The 18,953-nt window shown below is 34.0% G+C and overlaps 1 protein-coding gene across 14 annotated transcripts in view; it reads left to right on the top strand.

The window, feature by feature from the left end:
• The window catches only part of Numb (NUMB endocytic adaptor protein), a 162,662-nt gene that overhangs the window by 108,327 nt on the left and 35,382 nt on the right, over positions 1-18,953 (top strand). For 13 of the 14 annotated variants that reach the window (XM_040275550.2, XM_040275552.2, XM_040275549.2 and 10 more), the window contains one exon: positions 9,750-9,824. In XM_040275550.2, the coding sequence (XP_040131484.2) occupies positions 9,750-9,824 (75 nt within the window). Of the gene's footprint in view, positions 1-9,749; positions 9,825-16,369; positions 16,403-18,953 lie in introns of all 14 variants that reach the window. The other variant, XM_005321205.5, reaches the window with a different exon arrangement.

The following is an 18,953-nucleotide window of genomic DNA, read 5'->3' as shown; positions in this document are numbered from 1 at the left end:
CCAACCAGAGACCCCCAAAATTAAGTTGCGTACTTGTAATTTATGTTGATAATTTTGAAAATTTAACAAACTGAGTGTTTTAGGAAAATATATCTTATTAAAATAAACTGAAGTTAAAAAAAAAAGAGAGAGAGAAAGAACATTTGAATAGACTCCTAACAGTAAAGGAAAAGAAACTAGAGAAAGCTATTATAAAACAAAAAGTAGGGCTGGGATTGTGGCTCAGCGGTAGAGTGCTTGCCTAGCATGGGCGGACCCGGGTTTGATCCTCAGTACCACATAAAATAAAGGCATTATGTTAAAAAAAAAAAGTATCTCTAAAAGGACTGGGTATAAATGGCTTCACATGTTAGATCTTTCAATTCCTCAAAGGATAATACCTATGCTATTCAACTGTATTAAACTATGTAGGAAAAAAATGGACAGTTTTCACATTTTTTGCAACATTTATCTGATAAAGCTACCTAACAAAGCACAAAAATAAAAAGAAAATTATAGATCAAATCCACTTATGACCATACATGAAGAAGTAGTCATAAAAATAGTACCAATGGGATTGGAGTTGTGGCTTGAGTGCTTGCCTAGCATGTGTGAGGCCCTGGGTTCAATCCCTCAGCACCACATATGAATAAACAAATAAAGTAAAAAAGAAAACCATTGGCAACTAAAAAAAATATTTAAAAAGAAAAGTACCAAATGGATTTTAAAAGTATACCAAAGTCCAAAGTAGAGTTTAACACAAGAATTCACAAATGGTTCAATATTAGCAAATTTGATAACTATAGCTCATCACATTAATAGGTGTAAGAAGAAAGAGGACTTCATCATCACAATGAAAGCAAACTTGATTTTAAAACAGTACAAAGCTATAGTGTTCAAATTATTGTAGTATTGGCATAAGGATAGACATATAGAACAATGGAATTGGATCTAGTGTCCAGGAATAAACCTATATGACTATGGCCAATTGATTTCTAACAAGAGTACCAAGACCAATGGGGAAAGAATAGCTGCCACAGTCTGGCTGGGCACAAATCACAAGCCACTCAAGCAGGAACAAACTTTATTTCTGAACTCCACCAGCACACTCCACACACGCTCCCCCCCCCCCAACTCTCCCAAACTCCACCCACGCGGCTCCTCCAGGAACCACCAACTGGAAATCCCTCCTTGGGCACTTCCCCAACCAATGTGAACTCTCCAGGAATCCCATGAGAACTCCAAAGTAGCAGGCCAAGGCAGACAGTAAAGGTCTAATATACAATTGAATCAATCCAGCATCATCTTAATGGCTCGCCTCTCAACCAATACTATTGGCAAAATGCCAGGGGCCATTCCGACTCGGCTGTGGCTCTCAGCAAATAGTCTCTCTATCAAATGGTAATGGGACAAATGGATTTTCAAAAGTAAAAAAAAGAAGTTCAGGGCTGGGGTTGTAGCTCAGTGGTAGAGTGCTTGCCTGGCATGCGCAAGGCACTGGGTTCGATCCTCAGCACCACATAAAAATAAAATATTATGTCCACCTAAGACTAAAAAATAAATGTTTAAAAATAAAATGAAATTCAGCACATAAATCATATTCCGAAATTAAAATAAACCAACAACATAAATAAAACTTTTAGGAGATGACTCAGCAATAAATCTTCACAAACTTGGATCTGGCAATGGATTCTTGAATTTGACATGAAAAGTACAAGCAGTCAAAGGAAAAATAGAAAGTAGAACTTCATCAAGGTTAAAAACTTTTTTTAAAAAATATATTTTAAGAGAGAGAGAATTTTAATATTTATTATTTTTTTAGTTTCCGGCGGACACAACATCTTTGTTTGTATGTGGTGCTGAGGATTGAACCCGGGCCGCACACATGCCAGGCAAGCGCGCTACCACTTGAGCCACATCCCCAGCCCAAGGTTAAAAACTTTTGTACATCAAAAGAAATAATTAAAAAAAGTGAACAGGCAACTACAGACAGCAAAAATACAGGAAATCCTACATCTGATCAGAGTATAATGTTCCAGAATATAGAAAGAATTCTTACAACTCAATAATTTTAAAAATATACAGCCCAATTTAAAAATGCACAAAGGAGGGGAATTGGAATTTCTCCAAAGAAGATACAGAAGGGCCAATTTTGCTGGCACATGAAAATATTAATACTCAACATCTTTAGACATTAAAGATAGCAAATCAAAACCACAGTGAGATGCCACCTCATATCTATTTTGATGGCTGTAATTTAAAATAAATAAGCAGGGGCTGGGGTTATGGCTCAGTGATATAGTGCTTGCCTAGCACGTGTGAGGCACTGGGTTCGAGCCTTAGTACCACATGAAAATAAATAAAATAGTTGGGTATGGTGGCACACATCTATAATCCCAGCATCTTGGGAGGCTGAGATAGGAGGATTTCAAGTTCAAAGCCAGCCTTAGCAAAAGCGAGGCACTAAGCAACTCAGACCCTGCCTTTAAATAAAATATACAATAGGGGATGTGGCTCAGTGGTCAAGTGAGTTCAATCCTCGTACCCCCAAAATAAATAAATACATAAAATAAAGGTATTGTGTCCATCTACAACTAAATATTTTTTTTAATAAGCAAAGTTTGGCAAGGGTATGGGAAAATGAAAACTCCTACATTGCATGGGAAATGTAAAATGGTGCAAAAGGGTAGAAAATGGTTTATCATTTCCTCAAAAAGCTAATAGAATTACACTCGTGAGGATATACACAAAGGAATGAAAGCAAGGATTCAAATAGATACTTACATATTAGTGTTCATTGAATCCTTATTCACAAAAGCCAAAAGGTAGAAACAACCCAAGTGTTAGTCAATAGATGAATGGATGAACAAAATGTAGTATACATATGCAATGGAATATTATTCAGCCATTAAAAGGAATGAAGTTCTGATACTATATGATGAACCTTAAAAATACACTAAGTGAAATGAGCTGGACCCAAAGGACAAATATTATGTGATTCCCCTTTGAAATAGCTAGAAGAGGCAGATTCGTGAAGACATAAAGTAGATTAGAGGTTGCCAGGAGTTGTGGGGAAAGAGTGGATGGGGAGTTACTGCTTAATAGTTATAAAGTTTGTGGTTAGAGCAATAAAATAGTTTAGGAAATAAATAGCACTAAACAGTAGTACAGCATTGTGAATATAATTAATGCCACTGAATTATACACTTAGAAATGATTATAATGGTAAATTTTGTATGTTTTTTACCAAAATTTTAAAGTTAATAATATACCAAAAACTATTGTACATTTTGAGTGAATAAATTGTATGTACATGAATTATATCCCAATCAGCCATAAGAAATTAGTGGATTACTTGGACACAAGTGAAACTACGGGATACCAAAGACTAAGACAATTCTTAAAGCAATCAGAAAGAAAAAGATTATACAAATAAAAATAGGTGTATACACTTATTAGAATGCCAAAATCCAGGGCTAGGGTTGTGGCTCAGTGGTAGAGCACTTACCTAGCATGTGTGAGGCACTGGGTTCGATTCTCAGCACTGCATATAATGAATGAAATAAATAAAGATCCATCAATGTCTAAAACATATTAAGAAAAAAAAAAGAATGCCAAAATCCAAAACACTAATACCACCAAATACTGGCAAAGATGTGAAGCAACTGGAACTTTCATTTATTGCATATGATACAAAATACAAAATTGTTGGTACATGAAAATATTGATATTCAACATCATTAGTTATTACAGGTATGGAAATCAAAACAACAGTGAGATGCCACCTCATACCTATTTGGATTGTTGTAATTTAAAACAAAGAAGCAAAGTTTGGCAAAGATATGGGAAAATGAAAACAGCCATTTTGCAAGACAGTGGCAGTTTCTTATAAAAACTAAGAAAATCTCTAATGCTATTCAGCAGTCATCCTCAACCCAAATGAGTTGGAAAACTTACTATATTCATAATTGCTAGACTGGGAAGCAACTAAGATGTCCTTCAGTAGGTAGATAAACCATGCTATGTCCAGGCAATGGGATATTAATTTAACACTAAAAAAAAGTGAATTATCAATCTGTGAAAAGACTCGGAAGAAACTGAAATGCACATGGCTCAGTGAAAGACATTAATCTGAAAAGGCTGTATACTGAATGATTCCAAATGCTGTTTTGGAAAAGGCAAAGCTATGGAGACAGTCAAAAGGATCAGCAGTTGCCAGAAGCTGATTGGGAGGGATGGATGAATAATGTAAAGGGCAAACCTATTCACAGTAGCGACAAAATTATGAAATTCTTAGTAATCTATAATGAAATGTACAATACGTGTAAAGCTACTGTAAAACTTCACTAAGAGAAAAGACTTGATTAAAAAGTACTGAATGGATTGACTCAGTATTATAACAATGCTAAGGTTTAGATATTTATGCGTTCCCTAGAGGTCCATAAGCTAGGTAAGGGCTTGCTCCTCAGGGAGGCACTGTTGTGAGGTAGTGGAAAATTTAAAAGGGGGGACCTACTGGGAGATCATTGGGTTATTGGTTGTTGGAGGCTTACCTTGTTCCACACCCCTGCTCTTTTTTTCCTCCTTCTGTGAACAGTTTTGCTGCCTTTCCACCAGCCCAACCCAACAGGGCTAACTAGTCATGGGCTAGAACCTCTGAAACTGTAAACCAAGAGAAACCTTTTCTCTTTGGAAGTTGATTATCTCAGGTATTTGTTGTATCAAAAGACTAGCACAGAAAATTTGTTACCAGTTTTCCCTCTTTGCTCTTATTGTACACCTCATGATGTGGAAGAGCCTTTGGAATTACTTTCCAGGAGAAGTTTGGAAAAGTTTGAAGTAACAGGCTAGAAAAAGACTAGAATGCTATAGGTAGAGTTTAATGGGTGATTTTGGTGAGATCTTAAAAGATCAAAATGTAAGCCAAGCACAGGGGTGCATGCCATATAATCCCAACTACTTAAGGGGCTAAGGCAGGATGATCACAAGTACAAGGTCAACCTCAGCAATTGATTCTGCCTCAAAAAAAAAAAAAAAAGTAAAAGGATTAAGGATGTAGCTCAGAGGTAGAATTCTCCAGGGTTTAATCCCCAGTGTGTAAGTGTGTATAGAGTAGGGGATTAACACAGAGAATATTGTTAGGAATGCAGACAGTAAAGTCCAGGCTGATGAAGTTTCATATGGAAACCAGGACTCAATTGGTAACTGAACTAGAGGCAATCCATATTACACCATGGCAAAGAATTTGTCTGAATTTTGTCCATACCTGATACATTATAGAAGGCCAGGTTTAAAGGCAATGGACTAATTTATCTGGTAGAGGAAATTTTAAGGCAGCAGAGCACTCAGATTACAGCATAGTTATTACTGGCTTCTTTTAGCCAAATTTGTAGTGAGAGTTGGGATGAAAAAGAAGCAAAGCAGAAATATATGAAAATTTGTTACATTCTAATGTTAAGCTTTGCAGTATAAAAGCTATCAACTGATTTTTCCACTAAACTGGAATTTTAAACTTCATTTCTGTGTATTTTTGATTTTGACTTATTTAGAATTTGAAAATTAGTATAGTCTTAAAGAGGATCTGTTTTTTTAAGGATGTACATAAAATGCAGAACTATAGAAATAAGGATAAAGCAGAAAATAAATTAATCCAGTTCAAGAATATATTTTCTTGTAGCTTAAAAAAATGAATAATGTACCCTCTACAAGTCATATATATGAGCTAGAATGATCTCTAAGAATTGTTGTACTTGAGTAGTACAAAAATCCATCAATTTCAATTGTATTTAAAGTTTTCTCAATAATGAGAACTTGGTCAGTACCATTTAAATGTCATTAAACCTCTCAATCAGCCTCATCTTAATAATTCTTTTCAAAGTGGAAATTCTGAAACTTGAGAGAAATTGAAGTGAATAATGATGAAATTATTTTAGAGTTTTCACTGTATTTTCAGAAAGACTTGCTTATTACTCAGTTTTAGCCCTATGAGAGGGAAAATTTTTCAGATGAAATAGCTTTTATTTTCAAAGTTGTAGGAAATAAATATAGCAAAAGAAAATTATTGGTTTTTTTTAGGTTTGCTTGTAATAGGAGTGAGTAACTAGAGAAAGTTTTCTTGAATTGAGGTAAAGTCAAGCGGGAAGACTCTTAAACTTTGGAATCAAGATTTTAAATCCTTCTTCTCCCTTACTAGCTAAATATGTGGCATTGGGAAATTATTCAGCATTCTTAAACCTTATTTTCTTTCCTCAGTTTTAAAATCAGGTGATCATACATACCTTTCTGAGTAATTACTGAATGTTTAAAGCACTCAGTTACTGGCACTTTGTAGGTGATGAGTGTTATTTCCTTTTTCCTATGCTCAGGAAATGCCTTTTCCTTCTTTCTCTACTTTTGGTCTTTTACATTATTTCTGAAGGAGCTAAAAACCAAAATATACAAAATTACTTTTCAAGTTTTAATGCAGGGGTGTTGAATAGGAGTGGTAAGAGGACAGTCTTGCCTTGTTTCAGATCTGGGGGGCAAAGCATCTGATTTCTCACTATTAAGTATGATGCTAGGTATAAATTCAGTTTCAGTTTTTTCTATCTTCAAATTCAACTCTTTCTTCTGTCATCTCCATTCTCCTATTGAGTGTGTTTTCATTTTAGTGGTTGTACTTACCAGTTTGAATTTTTCCATTTGGTTCTTTTTATATTTTCTCTTTCTTTCCTGAGACTTTCCATTTTTCTTCTGTTTCTAGACTATTAGCTCTTGCATTTTTTAACTGCTTTAAAGTCTTTGTCGGATAATTCAAATAACTGTAAATTTTGAAGTTTGTAGATATGGATTTTTTTTCTCCAAGAAAGTTAAAATTTTCATGACATCATCTAGGCACAATGGTGCATGCCTATGATCCCAGCGGCTAGGGAGGCTGAGGCAGGAGGATTGCAAATTCAGAGCCAGCCTCCTTCACAACTTAGCGAGGCCCTAAGCAACTCAACAAGACCCGATCTCTAAATAAAATATTTTTTAAAAGGGCTGGGGATGTGATGTGGCTCACTGGTAAAATGCCTCTGGGTTCAATCCCTGGTACCAAAAAAAAATAATAAAAAAAAAATTCATGACATCAAATGCCAATTGATTTTGGATATTGCATTGTAAGAATTTGGGTCTTCATTAAAATCCTATAGAGGTTTTTGATTTGGTTTGATTTGGTGTGGTAAGGTGTGGTTCCATCATAGAGATGGAATCCAGGCTTTTGTGCATGCTAGGAAAGTGCTCTAACATTGAGCTATACTCCTAGTCCCAAGAATATTCTTATTCTTATTTTAGCAGACAGTCAATCTAGTTAGGTTTCAGGCAGCAAGTTCAAACTTGTTGGACTGCTTGGCTGTGGTTCTGATACAGGTTGCATTTTCCTTATCTGAGAGTGCTTGGGACTAGAGGTGTTTTTCAGATTTACATTTTTTTTTTTTTTAGGTTTTAGAATATTTGCATGTTTGTAATAAGATATCCTGGGGATAGGACTCAAGTCTTAACACAGAATTCATTTGTGTTTCATTTATACCTCATACACATGGCCTAAAGTAACTTTATACAATTTTTTTAGTGTACTTTGTATTTTGAGTATGACCCATCACCTGAGGCCAGGTGTGGGCTTTACCACTTGTGGTGTTATATCTGCACTCAAAAAAATTCCAGATTTGGGAGGATTTCAGATTTGGGGGTTAGATAATGCTTAACCTGTATTGATTTACTTTTCAAAGCCTTTATTATAATGTTCTATGTATGTATCACCATTGACAATTCTGGAACTATGAGGTGGTTTATCCATTGGTTTAGCTCTAAAGTCTCTGGTGTGCTAATTAGGAGCAGATTCTTACTTTATAGTTCCAGGATAAATCCAGGAATTCATAAACAAATTGGGATCAGTTTTCCAAGCTTTGTCCTCCCTGTACTCTCCTCAATATTTTCTTGTTCCTTGAATGTATCCAAGAACCTGATACTTTGGTTCTCTGATTATTCTGCTTTATCCCATGTTCTCATAATTTCACTTCAATCTAGGATCAAATTGAGAGAGATTCATAGTGAGAAAGAGTTGGGGGGGTATATAAAAAGGCGTTGTCCTCATCTTCCTATAATCATATACAGTTCCACTAAACAGAAAGGAAGGTGTGGCCCTTGAAGATTTTCATTGTTTTCCTGTTGCTACACTACCACCACCATCACCACTGGACATCCTGGGACCCTTTTACTCTCTCTGAACATAGGAGTTGCCATTCATGGTCCTCAAGCCAGAACTGGAATACTTTTCTCAGAGTTCTTTTTGTACCCTATCATTCATATCTGTGTTAAGTTTAGGCTGGAGGTGCCAAAGGCAAAAGGGGAAGTAAATGCTTTACCAGTTCAACAGTATCTTGGATTCTGGCATTTTGTGATTTATCTGCTATTATTTACTTTTCAGAAATTTCAAATAGCTGCTCCATGTATTCTGTCCAGATTTTATGGTTTCATCCAATGTGAGGGACCTGGAACCAAACCCTGAATTTCCTTTCAAAAGGGAGCACTTATAATATTGCCACTATCCCTTCTGCTTTTCTAACCAAGGACCAGTCCCATAATAAGATATAATCTGAATCATTACTACTTTACATTAAAAAAAAAAATCATGCTGGGTACAGTGGTGCATGCCTGCAATCCCAGATACTTGGGAGGCTGGAGGAGGAGTTCACAAGTTTGAGACCAGTCTGTGCAACTGAGCAAAACCCTGACTCAACATAAAATAAATAAAAAGGGCTACAGATATAACTCAGTAATAGAGTACTTTCCTAGCATGCACGAGGCTCTGGATTTGATCCCCAATACTACCCCCCAATTTTTTTTTTTTAAGTTTGCTCTCTATTGCTTCCAGGCTTAAGTGTAGACTCCATATTTTAGGACTCAAATTCCCCAACTAAATGTATCTCATATTCCAGCCAATAGGAATACTTGCTTATATATAATGGCCTATTACATATGTGTAATTTTGTTTATGTATTTCTTTTCATTCTAAAATCGTTTCTCAGCCTTCCAATTTCTTCCTTATCAAATTTTACATGTCTTTTAAGCTTAGGTATACCACCTTCTTTTTTTTTTTAATATTTTTTAGTTGTTGATGGGCCTTTATTTTATTTATACGCCGTGCTGAGATTCGAACCCAGGGCCTCACACATGCCAGGCAAGCACTCTACCACTGAGCCACGATCCCAGCCCCGGTATACCACCTTCTTAAAACTTGAATTATCCTCCTTGCTTTTATGCATTTTCCATAACAAAAGTTGTGTGATCTCTTTGTCCTTTGAAATATTGTTGGTTTGTTTGTATTTTTTCATATATATATATATCTTTGTCTTGGAATAATTTTTATGTATAAAGATATAACTATCTCACACCAGCTATTATGCTTTAGGATCAATGGATTCAGGTAACATTTGATGCCTGTCATATACTGTTTTTTTAGTTGTAGATGGACACAATACCTTTCTTTATTTTTTAAATAATTTTTTTAATATTTTCTAGTTGTTGAAATACCTTATTTTTATTTATTTATATGTGGTGCTGAGGATTGAACCCAGTGCCTCACATGTACTAGGCAAGAACTCTACCACTGAGCTACCCACTGAGCTCTACCCCAGCTCCACCATATGCTTTTTCACTTACTCTCCTATAACAACTCCACCATATGCTTTTTCACTTACTCTCCTATAACAACATAGCAATAATGTGAACATTTTTTCTTCTTTTTACAGTACCTTGGCCATGTAGAAGTTGATGAGTCAAGAGGAATGCACATTTGTGAAGATGCTGTAAAAAGATTGAAAGCTGTATGTATTTGATGGTTGCTAGTATTGATCTATATATTTTGATCTATATGTCAATATTTTCTTAAAATATTGTGCTCAGTAGATGTTAGTGACTCAATATCCAGTAAAAACAATGTTTCTTTTGATGCAAAAGATGTGGGCATACTAAAAGAGAACAACATCTCATGCTGTCCCTCCAGAGGTATAAATTATAAAGACCAACCTCTTCAATTTAGGCCAAACTTCACCCCAAATGTACTTTTGATTTATTATAATCCATATGAAACAAGTGATGTAAAATCTGATAGAAGAATAATACTCTAAAAGCAGAATAAAAATGGTTAAAGTTAACATCTCAACCTGTGATAATTGGGAAATATATTTATTTTAAATCTACTATGACAAACAGCTTTCCAACAGAAAGTAGAAAATAGAAATATCTGTGTTGATGCCTCACAAGGTTTACTTCTGGGATTTCTTCTTCTTGTCCTCAGTCCTACTTCCCAGCTTTCTTATCTACATTCCTCTAACAAAATCTTTTCTACTGCCTTTTGCATAAACTTTAGCACACTTGGAATGGAGAGACCCCTTTCCAGGATAAATGTTTCCTTTGCCTATTAATGCTATAGAATACATCCCAGGCACATGCTTGCGGATTTAGTAAAAGGAGAGAATTGGTTCATGGTTCATAAAGGTTCAGATTAAATTGTTCATATTTTTGAGGTTTAAGGAACATTCCATAGATTCTGAAAGCCCTCTTCACACCCTTCCTTCTTTCCAATATGTGGCCTTTTCCCACTTGATGTGAAAGCTTTTAAGTGTTACTTCTGCATGCCTTTTTCCCCAAACAGCATTAAATACATGTTGCTTTGGGTTTGCTGATATGGTACGCTGTCTCAAGTTTGGCTGATAATGACTGCTTTTTTTTTTTTTCTCAATTTGCTTAATAACTGAAACTTCTCTGCTTGTTGATATAATCTATATTTCCTCTTTATCTATAATTTCTCTATGAAATATATAGAAATATATAAAATTAAAAAACATCTCAGAGGTAGATTTTATTTTGGAATAAATGTATGAATTTGTTGTAAAAGGAAAAAAGGAAAAAAATATCTGATTGTAGTTACTATACAAAGAACTAAACAATAATAACTCTGTAGACACAAGTATACATATATATCTCTCCACAAATGTACATATCTTTACCTCAGATTCTGGTCATTTACATTCTTAAATGATTGAAGCCATTCCTAATTTATCCTCTCTAATTCATCATTAATGTTAAAAGGATTTATGTGTTATGATACATGAAACTATAGATTTGCTGTGTGATTTGAATATATTCCCCAATTAAATATAGATTCAGACAATTTAATTTTCCATTTTCACCAAAACCTATATAAAAGAGAAATGAAAATTCAATTTTCTTGTTTACAAAATAATTCTTAGTTGATGAATTTAGGTAAGAACATTTTAAAAAATAATACAAATACTTACATTTCTTAAATAATGTAACATTGTATTACTAATGACTAAAAACAGTAAACCAATAAACCAAGTAGACCTGAGTCAAACAACAAATAGGTATTAAAATCTTATAACTTACATAACTTAGGGTTAAAAAGCCACTGTGAAATGAGCCTTTAGAAAATCTTTTAATTCAGATTATGACTTCATGTTCATTATCTAATAAAACACTAAAGATGATTTAAGTTTGTCCAGAAGATATTAAGTTGTTAATGAGCAGTCATTCCTCTTAGCTGTCTAGTTTTATGGGTGCTTTGGGGTGTTCTTTTTCATTTTTGTGGTATTTGGGATCAAACCCAGGGCCTTGCACATGCCAAGCAAGGGATCTACCACTAAGCTATACTCCAACCACTGTTTAGTTTTTGTTTTAACTTCTTTTAATTAGAAACATCTCTGTACATATAGGCAATATATGTTTATTATACAAAATACAAATGAACCTAAAAATGCATAAGTAAAAAATTTGTTAATTCCAGAGATAGCCAGTATTTAACCATCCAGTTTTAAGCTTTTTTTTTTTTTTTTTTTAAGTATTGAGGACTGAACCTGGGGGGCACTGTACCACTGAAATACATTCCCAACCATTTTTATTTTATTTTTTGAGACAGGGTCTCACTGAGTAACCTGGACAGGCCTCAAACTTGCAAATCCTCCTACTTTACCCTCTCAAATTGCTGGGTGGGATTACAGGTTTGTGGGATTACAGGTTTGTGGGATCACAGGCTTGTGCCATTGCACCAGACTAAAACTATATTTTTAGTTGAGTGGATTTTTTTGTTACCTTTTTATTTTTTTAAACCAAGAAGATTATCAACTGCATGCATGTTTATTTGAGGCATTGGTTTATTTAGATTCAATTTAATGAGTTTATAGTCACCAGAAATGGGAACTAAATTGCCATTTTAAGAATTATACATATGTCTAGAACAATTTCTGACACATAGTAGCTACTAAAAAAATATTTCTGGAATGAATATACATAAAACAATCCAATCATCAATATATGGTAAAATTGAATCTTATAGTAATTATTATAATCTCATTTTATGTTTAATATTTTAAAGTTTAAAGTTAAAATATAATTTTGCATATCTCTAAATCCTTATTTTCCTGTGGTGTTTCCTGACTGAAAGGAAGTTTTATATATATTGATGATGGCTCTTCTGGGAGTACTTAAACTTTTGAACTTCAAGGGAAAATTGACCACAACTTTTCATCAAAAAGTTATTTTAGGGCTGGGGATGAAACTTATGGTAGGGTGCTTGCCTAGCATGCTCAAGGCCCTGGGTTTTCCATCCCCAACACTGCAAAAAAAACATAAAATAAAATTAAAAATTATTTTTAAAATTAGTAGGTGCCGAGCAGGGTAGTGCACACCTATAATCAGTGGTTCAGGAGGCTGAGTCAGGAAGATCAAAAATTTAAAGCCAGCCTCAGCAACAGTGAGGCACTAAGCAACTCAGTGAGACTCTGTCTCTAAATAAAAATACAAAATAGGGCTAGGAATGTGGCTCAGTGGTTGAGTGCCCTGAATTCAATACACAATATCAAAAAAAAAAAAAACCCGAATTGCTAGGCAAACCCTATCCAGGAGATTTGAAGCAATTATATATAGTTCTGAATTGGCAAACTTGTTATTTTTTAAAAGGAGATTGAAATTTTTGGAAAACCGAGGTATACCTCCTGTTTATTATGCTCAATGATACTTCCCCTTCCTATGAGTATTCTTTCTAGTACTATACTAAGAATCTTGCAGAAGATCAGAGACCTTCAATATGTTCTTCTCAGATCATACTAGTGTACATATATTTTATGATTTTTGTTTACTACCTAGCAGTATCTAGGTGCCCTTTTCTCCCAGGAACACACATTCTTCTAACAAACATCCACTGGGAACCTACAACCTGCTTTGCCAGATGCTTATATTGTGCTGAATGCTATGTCTCTAGAGTTTTTTTGCTCACTTTTTAAAAAAAATAAATCATAAAGGTTCCTCTTAATTTCAAATAAATGGAAATAAAATGTCTTTGGAATTAATTTGAATATCAAAGTTTTAGAATTTAAAGAATTATATAGCTCACATATAACACTTAAGTAGCAAAACAAACAAACCTATCATGTGATTGATCTTTAAACTAAAAACTTAACATTTTTAATTTTTTTTTAACTTGGGGAGAATTGAAGGAGAAGATAATTTGCAACTGTAGTTATATGTGTGGGTTTTTCCCCAAAGTAGTCCCTTACAATTTTGAATTATTTCAACTTCAGTGGGAAGTCATCTGTGTATTTGATATTCTTAAATGAAAAAAATTCCATCATTAAACAAAATAGTTTTTAAATATGCTTCTCAGAAAATATATATGTCTAAAATATATTATACTTTCTATGCATAAAGTTAGTTATTTTCAACTCATTTACTTTGTGATGTAATTTCACTAATTAGTTACTATAGAACTTAGGTTATACAGGATAAATGAAAGAAATGGTTGTTGCCCATTTTTGTGGCTTTTATGGTCACAGGGTGAGGAGTATTGACATTTATCAATCAGATATATAAATATTGTGTCAGGCCTTTTATTATCTTGCTTTACTCTAGTTTAATATGCCCTTCATTTTAAAAGGTCATTTCTTCCCATTGACTCTTAAATGTTTCTCCCTGTCTGTCTTGGTTTTAGACTAGTTTCTTTATACTACCAGTTTCTAATATGTTGTGTTTTTTTATTCACTATTTGATATATTTGTTTTAATATATGTTCTTGTTTTAGCAGGTAAAAGAATCATAACTTAATTTTTAAAGAACATTAATATTCTCTAATAACTGTCTTTTATGCATTTTTGCACGTTAACTTTCTTCATTAACATCTGGGGTCTTTTATAAGAAATGTAAAGCACCATACTTAACAAGAGACTTTTCTAGGAACTAAATTAAATATTAACAATCTCCTTCCCTTACCTCCCGCTCCTCAAAAATGGTGAATCTTTGAACTTTGGCTGCATCCTTAAATACTGATGGATACTCATAGTCTTAACAAAACTAGAGTCACCAAATTTGGCAGCAGAAATAGTCTTATTGTGATAACTGTCCTATTATATTATTTTACCAGCACAAATTCAAAATATTTTGTAGAACTATTCGATGCTGTTTGACTTTCAAAACTTAGGAGAAAAACATCCTTTATAATGTTTTGAGAGCATTGAATGAATTCATAAATTATCTGAGAACAGTTGTCTTTTCCTAGATGTTTATCCACTAATAAAAATTTACGATTATAAAAAGTAAAGACTTTAAGTATAGTTCAGTCCCAGTAAAATTAAGCCAGATTGGGTGAATTAGAACTCAAATACAATGCACAAATTCTTCAGAATTTAATTAATGGCCAGTTTTTATAAATGGTGCTTAAAAATTGGTGACAGAACCATAGATAGCTATGCCTCTCTTATCCAGATAGTTTCATACTTACAAATGCCAATAAAAGTTTATTTCAAAACAACAGCATTTAGAAGGAAGCAAAATGCTTCCTTAAATTTTGTTTGTGGCCCACGGACATGGATAGGTTCTTAGATATGTTTTCTCAGCTCCAGGTCAGACATTAGCCTGTGTTCTTTATAGGTGATTTTTTAAAAAATCTGGAACAAATACATCTGTTATTTCCCCATGTGTGTTATGGAATTGATCAATACACACACAGAGATTGATACTAGTACATAAGTAAACGAAAGCCAGTGATTAAGAGTCCCTTAAGTAGATTGGAGGCTTCTCTAGGTGACTTCTTAAACTCAGTAAGAAAAAGTGTGACAAGGATCATTGATGCATACTCGTGCTTTATGTTTTGCTTTGTTTTTTTCCCTTCCGTGCTGAGGATCAAACCCAGGGGCTCACCACTTGCGAGGCAAGTTCTTTATATTGAGTTACCTCCCCAACCCCTACAGTGCTTTTTTTAATCTCTTATGTATATATGTGTAGCCCCAGGGTCAGGCAGGCATGGGCCCTCTTTCCTTCCATACACTGTTCAGTATATTCCACATACATATATTCAGCTCAGCAAAGAATATAGTTGGCCCACTACAATTGCATTCCCAGCCCTGTTGTACTTTTTATATGTGATTATGTGGTTTCATTTTTAATTGATGATTTCCACATAATTGACCATAGTTAACCACTTATTTTATTTCAATAAATGGGGTCTTGGGGACTGGGGTTGTGGCTCAGTGACAGAGAGCTTGCCTCTCACATGTGAAGCACTGGGTTCGACCCTCAGCACCACATAGAAATAAATAAACAAAATAAAGATATTGTGTTCATGTATAACTAAAAATATTTTTAAGAAAAGAAAAAGAAATGGGGTCTGGGGCTGGAGTTGTAGCTCAGTAGTAGAGCACTTGTCTAGCACGTGTAAGACACTGGATTCAGTCCTCAATACCATATAAAAATAAAGAAAGGTATTGTGTCTATCTATAACTAAAAACTTTACTTAAAAAAAAAAAAGAAAGAAATAGGGTCTTACTCTATTTTCCAAGCTAGTCCTGAACTACTGAGCTCAAGTGATCCTCCTGCCTCCGTCTCCCAAGTAGCTGGTACTACAGGCATATGCTTCACTGCACCTGGCTGCCACTGATTTTAAATTGAAAAATGTATTTGGAACCAATCTTCTATTTATTACTCACTGTTACGAATTTAAAATGCAAAAATCATACCAAACCAGTATGTCCTGATCTTTTTCTCTGCTGCCAAATTTGGATAATCTCTGTTTAAAAAGTAAATAGAGATTACTAAATTAACTAGTTGCTCTGCATGTCTACACATTCTCATATCTTCTCTTTCTGTGGATTCTTAGGCCATACAATGTGTTTCCTGCATTTTCATGCACCCTTCCCTTTCCCCTGTCACCCCTGGTATGGATAACTCTTTAAAACTCTCACTCCCTTCCTTTCTCCCACTTTGCCCTTTTCCTGACTTCTGTATGTGCTTATTGATGTAAAACCCTAGGACATTTAGCCCATACAATAATAGCAATCGACTTGTCCCCCTGTTCCTCCAGGAAAGGAAGTTCTTCAAAGGCTTCTTTGGAAAAGTAAGTTTGATGCCACATTCATGCTTGCTTTATAAGGAGTTACACCCCTAGTATATAGCACTGACATATTAAAAGAAGTATAGCTTTGCTGTCTTTTAAAACTATGTATAGAAATTAATGAATTAGATACTTCCTGTTGATCTGTGATATTTCCTGGGTCTTTTGATACTAATTCTGGTGATTTCTAGGGAAGTCCAAGAAATGAATTGAGTAAATTAACAAATGATTATCTCTTCAGCACTAGGTATTAAAATAAATTTCATTTGATCTTACAAAACTCTGTTTATATTAGGGTATTAGTCACATTTTTAACAGGCAGATTTTATATAGTGCCTAATATTGACAAAGAAAGGGGGAGAAATATTCAAGTGAAAATTTAAAGTACCCCAAATTTTACATTTGACACTGTTATTTTTTCAAACTAAATTAATTTTTCGTGACTAAGTAAAAGTACATTTATCTTTAGGGATCCTACTATGATTTTTAATCTGGGCTGCTAATATAAGAAAATCAGGCAGGGCAGTAGTGGTGCACATCTGTAATTCCATCAGTTTAGGAGATTGAGGCAAGAGGATCTCAAGTTTGATGCGAGCTTCAACAATTTAGCTTAGTAATAGCCTATCTCAAAAAATAAAAAGGGCTGAGAATGTAGCTCAGTGGTAGAGTGCCCCCGAGTACCATCCCTACTGTTGCCAAAACAAAGTCTTAATTATTAGTCTACCAAATGTTTATCATGTGGAACGTACTTAATGTAGATATTTTCCTAGTAATGATTGTTTAATGTTCAAATTAAGAATACAGGGCTGATGATGTAACTCAGTTGTAAAGTTCTTACAAAGCATGTACAAGCCCCTGGGTACCACAAAAACAAAACAAAAATAATAACCAGGGTGGCAGTATACAAATAGGTAAATATATTTTTAATATTTTTGTATCTAAGTTTATCTTTAAGAGTTTTTTTTTAATGTTTTGTTTTGTTGTTGTACTGGGAATTGAACCCAGAAGCACTCTACCTACCTCTGAGCTATATTCCCAAATATTGTTCAGTGGTAGAGATCTTGCCTAGCATACATGAGACTATGAGTTTGATGATCCCCAACACTGCAAATCTGTGTTTGTTTAATATGTAGGATTTATATCTATAAATAGACTCGTGCAGACATTTATAGCATTATAAATTGGCATTATACCTATTGGGAAATTTTATAATTGTTAAGGAAATTTTTTGTGTAATAATTATTCTTTCCTAAATAGAATTTTTAAAAGCAATTCCACATCATCACAATTATCATACAATTTCAGTTATCTTCCTAGAGATCTGTTTTATCTACTGTAGTTAAAACAGCCATGCCTAGGTAGTAGAAAATGTTGCTGAATAGAAAAGCAATGTTAATAGTATATATTTTTAAAAAGTTATAACATAGAATTAGGTAACAAAGATATCCCTCATTTCAAAATCATTCCCAAGGTGGACAGTCATTTCTGTATATAATGGGGCTATGGCGTACCTATTTTGTGGCTGTTATTGTTAGCTGTTTTTTTTTCTTTTAATATTTTTTAGTTGTAGTGAACACAATACCTTTAATTTATTTATTTATTTATTTATATGTAGTACTAGGATCGAACCCAGGGCCTCACATGTGCTAGATGAGCACTCCACCACTGAGCCACAACCCCAGCCCCTTGTTAGCTGTTTTCACTGCATTTTTGTCACATGTTGAATTTATATAATGTAAGAGAAAATTATGAATCATCTCATTTAATCATTTTAACCTTAAAGTTAATATTCAGTTATAGAATGAGAAAACTGAGGTTTACAGAGATCAAGTTACCTGCCTGAGTTCACAGATCCAATAAATAGTTGAAGATCAAATTTGAACCCAGATAATCTGACTTCAGAGCCCATCTCTTAAACCACTATGCTATACAGTTACTCTATTTTCATATTATTTATAAGGAAATTTAAAAGATATCAGCTTCCTAGAAACTCACTATTACTTTCCAACTTTCGTTTTAAAGGGGAATAATTTAACTTTGGATTTTATCTCTAGTTAATTTACCTTTTTAGTAAAGATTAAAGAATCATCTTTGCAACTCTGATTGCCCGCACTCCTATTTTCAAGTGTGTATTTTCCCTTTATAATCTTTTGCTCTACCATTCTTTAAAAAAAGAAAATAATCTTTTTTAGTGGTTCAAACTAACATTTTTGAAATTTGGATATATTTAAATCCCAGTAGTGAGATGGACTTCCACAGGATTTCCTTCAAAGATGCTAAGTGGTCCCATAATGGCATTCCTAAACAAATGTGACTATCAATTATTTTCTTAAGTTATTAGGGGAAAAATTATTTTTATGTCAGGGCAGTTTTATTCTAACATACAGTTTTGAAAATTATAGTAAGTCAAAAAGTTTTATTCAAAGAGTTTGGAAAAAGAAGTGGAAAAAAGCATTACTTATATATATTTTCACCAGAAATGTGCTTTGTTAATGTTTTGGGGGACAGGTTGCTGGGTTTTGTTTTATTTTGTTTTCTCTCAGTGCTGGGGATA

This window comes from Ictidomys tridecemlineatus, chromosome 5 (genome assembly GCF_052094955.1).
Source record: "Ictidomys tridecemlineatus isolate mIctTri1 chromosome 5, mIctTri1.hap1, whole genome shotgun sequence".
NCBI lineage: Eukaryota > Metazoa > Chordata > Mammalia > Rodentia > Sciuridae > Ictidomys > Ictidomys tridecemlineatus.
The sequence above is the reverse complement of the archived record's forward strand: the minus strand, read 5'-3'. Positions and strand labels throughout refer to the sequence as shown.